This window comes from Egretta garzetta, unplaced genomic scaffold (assembly GCF_000687185.1).
Source record: "Egretta garzetta isolate BGI_Z169 unplaced genomic scaffold, ASM68718v1 scaffold112, whole genome shotgun sequence".
NCBI lineage: Eukaryota > Metazoa > Chordata > Aves > Pelecaniformes > Ardeidae > Egretta > Egretta garzetta.
Window position 1 is genome coordinate 1,594,296 of NW_009258884.1, and position 11,826 is coordinate 1,606,121.

General features: G+C 44.9%; 1 protein-coding gene across 1 annotated transcript in view; it reads right to left on the reverse strand.

Annotated features, from left to right (window-relative positions):
• The window catches only part of YPEL2 (yippee like 2), a 25,706-nt gene extending 14,438 nt beyond the window's left edge, over positions 1 to 11,268 (reverse strand). The window contains exon 1 of the mRNA XM_009633937.2: positions 10,956 to 11,268. Within this exon, the coding sequence (XP_009632232.1) occupies positions 10,956 to 11,072 (117 nt within the window). The 5' untranslated portion in view covers positions 11,073 to 11,268. The remainder of the gene's footprint in view (positions 1 to 10,955) is intronic.
• Positions 11,269 to 11,826: the final 558 nt, after the last annotated feature.

Genomic DNA, 11,826 nt, shown 5'->3' on the forward strand with positions numbered 1-11,826 from the left:
CTTGAACCACAAGATTATATTGGGCGCACACTCTCCAGTGTTGTCTCCGTAACATCCATGGCTGCTCAGGAAGATGGATAACAAGCAGGACCGTGCAGATGCCCGATCCCATCAGAAGCGAGCCATGAAACGCTCGCTGCCCTGTTCATCGGAGCAGTTCTCGAACACACGTCAGCACAACACGAAGGTGACACCGACGCTCCGATGGGGCTGTGTTGCTCCCAGGCAGACAGGCTGTACAAACTGATTTAAAGGGGAGCAAATTCCCAGTTATTAATTCATGTGTCAGTATGACTGTCCATTATTGCCAGAGGGGAGAGCAAGAGATTTCTTTCAAAGGGAAATGCTACGTTGCAGTGGCAGAGGAGAGATCTCTTTGCAGGCTTTGCAATTAATGAAGATCAGTATTTAGGGAAATACAAATTGCCTAAAATCGAGGGTTTGGTTTTTCCTCAAGTGCAAAGATTTCTAACACAATTTAAGCCACTACTGTGATAAGCTAACGCCTGAGCAAAGCTCTGTAAAAGCACGTCAAAATTCAGAAAGTTGTTGCAAACTGCTCTGTCCCCTTCTCCCTCCAACATGCCTGGCAGGCTCCCCTCCAGACTTCGACTCAGTTCAAATGCAACGCTGTTAAATCTCATCATGTCATCGTGAGTCCTGTGCTATTCACCCTCCTTATTAAAGCCCTGGGCTCCTGGACTCTGCTCTTACTTATTTTTAAATGTGCTCCTAGCCCACAGACTTCAAAGTAAAATTTCAAAATGTGAATGCTAAAAGAGCAAACAACTGAAGGCAAATAAAAAAAAAATACACCAAAATTATTACTTCTATAAAACTTCACAATATTTTGGGGCTTCTCTTGTGATTTTAATGGTCTTTGGTTGCTGCTGCTGTTGTGCTGCAAAATTTGACCTTAAGATGAAAAAGGATGGAAATACTGTGGGAAACAAAGCAGATGCAGTATCAGAGTAATTGCTGTTAGAAGTAAATACTGCAGGAGACAGAGGTCCCTCTTCTCTGCAGCCTCAAGGAGGGGGGGATAGATGTCTGTGACAGCCCTGCAGCCCCATGAGAGTAGGGAGCACAAGCATCAGGGAGCGACCTCTCCCTCTCCTGTTCAGCTTCCCTCTGCCAAAGGAAAATCCATTCCTGCATTAACACAGCACTGGGCAGTCCAGAGGAAGAAGGGCAGCACAGTTTCCACAAGCATGGACAGCTGCCACATGCCCTCACTTCAGATCAAGGATTCAGGATCTACCAGAGGCCTCGCAGGTAAGAAGGGAATTTGGCAACGAGTTCTTTGAGCAGATCCAGTTTCTTCTTGTGGGGTATACACTTCATCCCCAGTCCTTCCAGGGAACAAAAGGTGCTGTATAATACATGTGTACAGTGCAGGTAAAACTCTCCTCTATCTCATGGGAAAACAATCTCTTTTAGGGGTGAAGAGCTAAAAGATATCTGGGCTTTTCCAATGATCTCCACCAACTTCTGGGACTATGTATGTATTGACACCAAACTGCTTAATCGGGCAAAAATAAGAGCAAGTGCATTGCCTAATGAGCATTTATGACCCCACAGGAAGATGGAGTGGGGAGGAAGGGTAGGGAGATGTCAGAGATCTGCTTCATTCCCTACATGGAACACTCCGAGCAGGTAAGCCAAGCCAACCCACAGCAGCAGCCCTGGATTAAAGACAGGAAGCCACAAATTCGTGTACACAGAAGACCACAGGTTAATTCCTGCTTGAGGACAAGCAGAAGTCCACTTGCAACAGAAAACTGACATTTACTCAACAATTAACCAAGAAAAACTATCAAGGTATGCCTGCTGGCAGAAGCGATGCTTATTTGTATGAAGCGCACCCAGCTCCTCCCAGGAGCACTGCTGTGAGCCCTGGAGAAGAGCAGGCCATCTCCCCCACGTGGTGCCTGAAAGGAGATGGTCAGCTTCACATTCACGGTATGATCTAGATGACAAGGGATGGGAGAAAGCAATGAAAATCCCCATCTTCATGCTGGGTCTCAGGTCATACTGCTGGTTAACCCAGATCCTCCACCTCCATGGCCTCATTCCCAACAGATACCAGCATTCCCCGATCCGCAGGAAGTTCAAGGGAGTGGAGACGAGTTTGGCATCTCTAGCACTTAAGTCATCAGCGATGTCCATCGAACGCAAGCCTCCACATTTTGGTAGGTAGAAGGACAATATGGGGAGAAGTACTTTGTAATTTACTGTGGAAAAACAAAGATGACAACAAAGCCCAGTGGTGTCTTTCTGGATACAGAGAGATGAAAAAATGTGTTTTGTTCTGGTGAATCTGCAATTCCTACAGCAGAAGCTGTGGGGTTTTCCCCAATTTTTGAGTGCTGCTGTCTTTCTGTAGGTTGATACTGGCTCAAAGTATCCAACAATCAAGTCATTTTGGAGTGGCAGGGGCGAGGGTAAAGCCCTTTCTTTCCACATTAATTATTGCTACTGAATGGGGTTTAGAGATAAACACAAGACGGAACTGGGATGGAAGATGGAAACTGCTAATGCAACAAGTTATTTAATTAGCAGCATAATAGTGACTGTCAATGTATCAGTGGAACACTGTATTCCATTAATACAGCCGCTAAGCTCACAATAGCACCAATGCTGACAGCGAGAGCAGACTTGCTTTTCAGCAAAAGCAGGTCTGTCCAGGGCAGCAGCTCTTCTCTGTCCCTGCATAAAAACCCCTACAGCGAGATGAAGCTAATGCACACCTTACTCCTGAGAAGGTTCATCAAAAGTTGGGGTTTTTTTTTGTTTTTTTTTTAATTTGTTGCCCAAATTCTGAATGTTTGTCTCTACTGCCAAACAAGCGTTGTGGTACTGAAATTTATTTTATTTCTGTGGATGTGCCCCCCATGGAAACTGCACAAAAATGTGCGCTCCAGAGGAGAGGTCCCCAGACACCAAGGTCTCTCAGCCACGCCAGAGTGCAGGACAGGCCCAGCCTCTTAAAGATTTGAAGCAAACCACATGCATACCCATGCCTGCATTTCTCCCCAGCGTCCCCTCTCAGAGCTGGGCTGGGATTGAGGTGTTCGTATTTGAGATACTCCAGAAACAGCTAAGGTTAATCTGATTTTAACTCATTCCTTCTGTGGCAATCACTGCTGAAAGGAGCAAGATCACTGGAAATCTTTGAATTCCAGGTTTTGGGTAAAGACAGTCTCAGTTTCTACCTTTGTTGCTGCTACTTATTCCAACAGCTGTGATTTCCATGTAAATACACAGTGTATTTTAAGAGAGGAGGTTCTGGGTGGAGTTTCCTTGTGCGCTCAAGCTTCAATCCTTGCCCATTTCAGTTTTGCTGGATGAGAAAAACTGTCAGGCCAAACACCTCCGACAGACGGATGCTGAGGCCCCTCTCCAGGAGAGGCCTGACTCCTAGAGAGATCTGTTTATTGCTGGCAGACGTAACAGCTCCCCTAAACCAGATGTGAAGCCCTCTGATAGCATTTCCTGCTACTATAAAATGAGACTGCAATAGAAATTATTGCAAGAGACTCCTCCTGAGAAGACAGGGTTTTCTCCCCAAGAGGCAGCAGGTGAAAAAGCCCCAGCTCATGTGCATGTGTGACTAAATTACAGATTATACCAGAGGTTTCAGAGCTGTGAGACTCATACCTGTGTTTTTCGTCTTACAATTGTAAATCAGATTAGAAGTACACACCTGCACGGGAAGTTCAGAGGGCAGCTCACCCCATCAGCAAGCCTTCAAGCCTGCTGGCATTTCCTCCTCTTCCAACTGCAAGGGCCAACAACTGAAACACCCAGCAACCCCAGGAAGGCTCAGACCTGATCAACTCCGTGCTCCAGTTGTTCAGGATTTGCAGCAGTTGCATCAAAAACCCTGATGATTCACTGTCCTTCGTCCCTGGCAGCTCCCTGGATAATAAATGGGAACAATATTTTATTTATGCCCAGGTCATCAATTCTAAGTCAGAGGAAGCAGCAGATGAAAGGACAGTTATTTCCATAAAGAAAGTGATGGATTACAAAAATCCATTTTTACCCTGTCCTTCCTGACAGGGAATTCTAAACCATTTTGAATTATTACCTTTTCCCTTCTTTTTTGGAACAGAATGAGGTATTTTAAAAATCACATAGCAATTAACTGCTGTATAAACAGAATTATACAAGGATGTAAAAATTACCTTGGGATTTTTCTATTGAACAACCACATCCTGATGAAATAAGAGGCCTGATCCTGACCATCTTCAGAGCCCATTACAGACAGTAGGAACAGGGAGCATAGCAACTTGTAGGGTAACCCTTACAGGAAGCAATTACGCAGGACAGAAAGATCTAATTTAGGTAGCTGGACTATGGAATAGGTATTACAAATACTCATTACACAGCTCAGATTTCATATCCTGACTTTTTCCTGCAAAGGGCATTTCTGTTTGTTTATTCCCTCTCAAATAAAGGCTTCTCAGAGCTGATGAGAGCTACTCAAACAGCCTTTGAGACCCGCTCCCCTCCTCCCTGCTGCAATACAGGCCAGCAACAGCGAGGCCAGCAAACACCGCTCTGTCTAGTAAATGTGTTCCGGGGAAGAGTGTGATCACAGGAGTTCATCTCTGCCCACTCCATGCTCAGTCTCATGGTCAAGATGCTGAAGGAAAAGACTCCCACTTAATAACTTCGATGACACATTGTTCTACTGAGAACTAAAGTCCCCTCGATCCACATTTAATTCTAAATTTTATGGAAGCCAAGAACTACAAGATACCTTACCACAAGTTCACAGCAGTGAAATGGGAAGCTAAAAAACTCTTACAACTTCTCATGGAACTGCTTTGCTCTTCATCACTTGCAGCTTGAACTCTAGCAATACTTGCAATTAAGAGCAAGCTTTGAATAATACCTAGAAGTGACAATTCATAAAGGAACAAGAGCTGAAAAGCAGGATCCAAAAGCTACTGGACAGCTTCTATAGAAATGTGCATAAAATTGATAAACCTGGTGCATAAAGAGCTAACAGCAAATAAATGAACAGAAGCTTACTGTGCAGTGCTGAGCCAGTAAGACTAACACAATTATGAAATGTGTATGCTGTAAAGATGTTACTGCTGAGTCTGAGGCTGGAACACCAAGACCAGCTCTGTTTCCATTCCGAAAAAGATGCTGAAACGCTAAAAATGTAGAAGAGAACCACAAAAATTATACAGAACTGGAAAAAAATAACATTGCACCATGACAAAGTTGAATCTGTTTAGCCTATCAAAAAGGTGATCAAAAGTAACCTTGGTTACAGTATACCACAACCTTTCGTAAGGACAAATGGTAAGTACTATAGATCTATTTCATTAGCAAAAGAAAGAAAATGATGGCCAATGACGGGAAGCACAAGCCCGACAAATCTAAATTCAAAGTCTCCAATTTTTAATAATAAGGATGATTAACCACTGGAAAAAATGACCAAGGGGAGCAGTGAATTTTCCCTCTTGAAGTCTTCAAATCAAGACTAAATGCTTTTTCTGAAAGACATGCTGCAATCGTGATGAAATCTGCTGGCCCGTGCTCCAGAGGTCAGATGTGATAGCTCCTCCCGGCCTTAAGAGTTCATTACCGTGAAGCTGGCAACTTACAATTCATACTTGGGAAGAAATAAGATCTACTTTCAAAGCAAGAAGAAACCTCATGTAATGAAAAATGGTAAGAACTTTAGCCATTAAGAGGGAATACTCACCTCATACACCCCCACCCCAGTTTTTTTCCTATGAAGGAAATGCAGGATTTTCACTTGACCAATCTCAGACACTCATTAATGCCTCTTTCTTTTTCGATTAAAGTTTTGAAACAGCCACATCGTAACTTTAGGATTATTGTTTCAGCTTGTGTGCATGCTCCCCCCCCACCCAGCAAATAACTTCACGTCTTCAAGGCGAAGTGACATACAGTCACCGGCTGGTTCATGAGAAGCGAAGTGCTAAGGGCATTACCCGCTGCCTTCCCCAGATACTCAGAAAGAAAGAAAAACACAGCCCCCAAAAGCTCAAGAATTGCTGCTTACTTCACCTATACATGGTGCATCAAATGCTTCGAAATAGCTGAATTAATCCACAACTTATCTGAAAGCCGGCACTGAGGTTTCAAATCCTTTCAAGACCCCCCAGTTGCAACGTGGAGCAAAGTCTGATGCTTTCAGCACACCATAAAGCTCGCTAAAAGGCTGCTGTACCAACAAGCTCAGGCTCCAGCAGTCTGCTAGCCAGGGAAGCAGCTGGGCCACAATGTTGGGAGCGAGGTTTGCTTTCAAACCTTGCAAGTCCTGTTGAAGAAGACAGAAAAGAGAGCTTCTAAGTGTTCCCTAGCTAACAATCCAACCCCAGCTGAGAAAATCAGGCACACACAGGTTCCCTATTTTTTCTGAATTCTCTGTGCTGGAGGAGCTGCAGCCTTTTGTGTTGAAGGATTTCACATTTGTGTTCAATAAAGGTCCCGTGCAGACATCAAAGGAAAACATTAAACCTCCTCAGCAAGCCTCAGGCTAACTTCAGAGGATACATCACTGCATAATGTTTAGCAGTTGGATTGCAGTAATTCATGAAAAAAAGAAACTGCAGGATGCCCACAAGACATTCCCTACATATTTCCATAATCAGGGACATTTCTGCTGAATTACTGTTCACACACCAAAAAAAGTCAGCAACCAAGACACTAACGCGGCCGTGTTTGGCCTGTATCTCTCTGCTCTTGTTCCCATCCTTTTTTACTGGACAACAGGTACATATGAATTCAAACAGAAAAGGCTGACAAAGAGTTTGAATAGCACAGAATAGGTAGAAACCAGCATCACATCTGCCGCTCTGAGAAAGAGAGAAGATACTATTTACACTGTTGAACGCCTATTATGTTAGCTGTTCCCCGCAGGCCCCACTAGAAAATGATGCAGAAGGCACATTTCTCAAGAAAAGCTCCTCTGTCTCCTTCTTGGAGAGGTTTTGCCATCATTGATTATCGAACATATATTGTTCTTAAACATTCTAAAAACCACAGGATGTTGTGCCTGGGAAGGACAAATGTAACAACAAGTATCTCTCACTTATTTTTTGGCAATTGGAAGGCATTGAAATATGCTTTTTAACTACAGTCACCTGGCATGGTATTTTTGTTTTTACAGTAAAGCCAAAGAGGACTGGGACACACTGTACTAATTCGTAAGAGCAGACAGTACCTGCTCCAAGGCTTTATCTTCCAAGCAGGCTGGACAGAACAGCAGCATTTCAGTTGTACAGGTGGGGAAAGGAGGAACAAAGACATTAAGTGACTTACTCAAGGTCACACAGGAATCTGTTGCAGGGCAAGGTTGAATTCTCATAGTTTCAGTCCACTTAGGCATTGGAAAAAAGCAATGAAACAAGAGAATGTACTAAATTTGGCACAGATTTTTAAATGATGCATTACTCCAAGGGAACAAGAACCTCCACTCACGCTAACCCAGACACCAAAGGAACATACAAAGGAAAACTAGTTACTCCACCCAATCTATCTGATCACCTTATATTTCCTAAGTCAACAGGATCTTTCTTGGCCAGACGATCCAACCCACAGCTTAGATCTTATTACAAATCAGACATACTAAACCACTTTCTCCCTCTGGCTGCAGAAGATAAAAGGCCAAGTAAGCAGGCAACGTTTTGTAACTGGCTTCACGTAACAGCTTCGGATTTTCTTAAAAGCCTCGGCATCGATTATTTTCTTTAAATAGCAAGGGCTTATTGAGAAAACTTCTATCCACTTTAACGCACAAGGTTTTCCTTAAGCAGAGAAGAAAGCAAAAACTGCCCCACCAAGGCATATTTTGTCAAAGAGTTTCGGATACCCAGTCCTGGAGAAACACTTTGAAGTCGAAGAGTAAGTTAACACTGGTACTGAAGGGCTAAGAGGGGAAACTTGGAGATGAAGAGGAAAAAGTATGGACTGACACAGAACGATACTGGGATTCAGCTCCAACTTCAGCTCCAGCTTGCATTTCAGCCAACGGCATGAGCCAATGCTGCAATCTGTATGTGTCCAAAGGAGCTCAAAGCTCATGGCATGCAAAGCAGCACAGCTCTCATGTGGTCTCTGCACAACTTGGGGCAAAAGGAACAGAGGAATTAATTTCATCAAGCCAAATCACCAACACCCTGCTGTTACATAAAAGCCTGTTTTCTGGGGAACGTTTCCAAAGATGGTGTCATTTGGGCTGTTTTGATTAAAGTGACATAGTCAGGTTCAAGATGGGATACACTGCAGACTGAGAAACGCTCCAGTTTGACAAAATCTCCCACTCCCTTTTTCAATCCTCATGGTGCTTGTTTCTGCCTTCCGTTTGCCACATTTTCATATGGAAAACAAGCACGGCAATTGCAGTGCCTGGTTCTCAGATGCTAACATAAGGCTGAGATGAAAGAACTGCAGAAGGCCTCAGGGAGATTTTTAAAATGTAACTCAAACAGATAAAAAGATGACTATTTAAGTTTGCCTGGGAAAGTTTCTACACATATTGGAAACCCCTTGAGGCAGAGACTGCCCTTCTGTTCTCCGTTTAATAGCCAGTTGTACAAATTATGATTGCACAATTACTTTTATAAGGTTTTCAATTATACAAAGAATGTAATTTATTAAGGTTTATAACTCTGAGAAATAAAACCTAAAACCCCAAACCCTTTGCATTCAATTTGCATGACCCGCTAGAGCTCCACTTAGCAACGCGGTCCCAACACTATTACAAATTTACACCCCAGCCTACAATGAACTTTTAGAACAAGCGGATACAAGCACCACAGTGCACCGTAATTAATACTTCCATGATTCAATACACATAACCTCATATTGTGCTTTCATACCTTCCCTCCCGCGTCTACATTTTAGCAGTCAGCATTCTTGGGCAGTTACTGCACGCCTCAACAGCTAGAAGCTCAAATTCCAAGCAGTCTGCAGCACTGGCATTGCCCTGCTGGAAGCTACTTACCTGCAAAGCTGGCTCTACAGCGGACCAGAAGGAGCGTGGACATGGAATAAGGAAGGGAAGGAAGCGTCAAAGGTGAAACCTGGGCATGCAGAGCTTTGGGTTTTCCCTAGCTGGGGACCAGCCATGTCAAAAAAAGCAGAGCACAACGTAAAAAACAGTAAGTAAAACAAGTCTCCTTCTTTATTCAGTAAACCATATTGTGTTCCAACACAAAATCCAGCTGGTAACAACTCTCCCAATGAAAAGGCAGGGAAGCAACTACCCCATTTTACAGATATCTCAATGGAGCACAAGAGCCTGAAGTCACACAGCTGGTCTGAGAGGTTGAACATATTTCACATCCAGACCTGGGCACAAACTGCTTTTGGCATTTACATTTCAAAACTTCCGTTGAGGAAACGTACAACCTCCTCCTCTTTAAAAGCTTGAGGCTTTGCAGTCCTCAAGGACAGCTCTGCTAAGAACCACTGCAATTGTACTGAAACAAGAGGAGCCCCCGTGAGGCCCAGAATGACTCACAAGTGATAGCCTAGTAGGAAGCCTGTCTATTCAGAAATTGCAAAAAACCAAAATTGTAGCAGTCTGCAATCAGCATTATTCATACCAGAATACTGAAATTGAATTGTTTGGCACGGATACAACACCCAGAGGTGTGAATCAATCTGGCCCATGCAACAACCAAGAGAAAAGGGAAGGAGACAGCCTTCGATGGAAGAAGACAGGTCTGAGCACCCAACACTGAGAATCCAAAAGAACCTCCAAAAGCTGCTGTCAACCCTGTAAGGACAGATGTCCTTGATGCAAGGTGACATATTCTTATCTTTTCTGCGCAAACAGGAAGGGGGGAAGCACCACACACTTTCTAGTGGGCACAGCACCTCTGTCCCTCATGATCCTGGCCTTTCTCTCAAGGCTGCTCCAAGAAGCCGAACTGGTTTGAGTTGTGCACACACACACACACAGAGAACTCACCACGCAATTTCCTCTCGTCTCAGCTAATAAGTCTTACGGTGTGTCTGCTTTTTCTGAACACAAATTTTATAAGCTGAATAAACTTTAGGGAACAGTTGATTGCCAAGGCAGCCAAAACCTGGAAACTTGATGCCTGACCACAGCCAGGCACTGCGGCCTCCCATAGACACTCTGAGAAAGTTTAGTTTTCACACTTCAGAAGGAGATCTTCTTCCTGGCCTGCTCCCTCTGCATCAAAGGCCCCTGCCTTACTGGCTCTGAAAGCTTTTAATGTAGCTTATCCTCAAGACTCTTCCCCCTTGTGATCAACAGATCAGAAGACAGGACAGAATCCTTCCACCCTCCCCAGCTCAGAGCACACCCTACCATCCACCCCTTGCTTTTTCACTGCAGTGTCTTGTTAGTAGACTGGCAACAATACAAGAGTTTGAGCAACAACTCATCAGTCTTTGAAAGCTGTCTTAACATTTCGGTAGAAGCATCAGCAAACCTTCCCTTTAGTAATGGCGTTAGTGTAGTTGCTTGGTACAGCTCAGACTTTAACAGAGAGAACACCTCCAGACACTGTGCCTCCAAATCGCGGTCATGCAACAACCCTTTGGCTATGCTGACGAGCAGGTACATGAACAAGAAGTATCGGGAAGGTAATTTATGCAGTCCTGGCCATCAGCTAGTGCAGTTTTACAGCTGGAAATGAGAGGGAGGCAGTGGTATCATGGGAAGAGACAGGCCACCTGTAAGTACTGCAGAGGCCATAATTTGGAAACCTGTCCTCTACAGCTACTTTCAAGATCACTTAAAACAAAAACGGCAGCTCACAAGTAGATCCTTCAGGCTGAGAGCTCATTTTCCAAGCAAGAACTGCGGTACCAGTTAAGGTCAGGCACTTCCACAGCAACTGACCTGCAGTGCAAGCGAACGCACCCTTCTGCTCCCCGGGGAGGAGGCGTCCACCCAGCACCTGCGGGTGAGGTCATGGACGTACCTTGGAAATGAGCTCATCGTGGTTGGCAAGATGAGCCCTGCAGTGAATGCAGCTGTAGGTCCTGTGGCACGAAGGCAGATATGCCTGGAAAGTCTTGGACCTTGTCATCTTCACCATTGGAGCCACTGAGCGCTGCGTGAACTCTGGGGTGGCCCAGGAGGCACTCCCGCAGGATGGGTCGCACGGGAAACACCGGAAGACACAGGTAAAGGCCGTGGTTTGGCAGGTGACGGGTGTGGGGCAGGCTCCACACACTGGTGACCGCTTCAGAGGAAGAGATTCAGGCCGAGGGAACGGGGGACTTCACACAAACCTAAGTTCAAAAAATAAGAGAAAGAACACTCAGCTCACAAAGGCGACAACATTCTCCTAGCCCCCAGGACAACCTAGCCTTTGATCAAGAGAGCAGGGAAGAGTCAGAGTAGCCAGGGGACAGATGTGTTGTCTGTGGATTAGATCAAGGAGGACAGAGTTTTATTCACAGCTCAGCCACTGACTTGCTGACTGCTCTCACATCTTCCTGCTTCTGTTATCTACCATCTTCCTATCGCTCCAACGCCTCACAACCTCTATTCATTCTTCCAAGACTTCATGGATTTGGAAGTGACTACAGAGCCGCAAGGATGCTAAACCAATGATTTTCATCAAGCCTCGTCTCCTGAACACCTCTGGGGAACCGCACATGTTAAGGTCCAACTCTGCACCACCCCTTGGGGAAGCTGGGCTCTGTTAGCTATAGAATTGGGACCCGGCTGGTTGTCCTGTGCAGCTCACTGATGCGACACCCCGGAAGCCTGCAGGAAAGCTGGGAGCTGGACCTGGGTTTCCTCAGCCACCAGGAAAGTACAGAGTCACCAAACCAGTTGTTCTC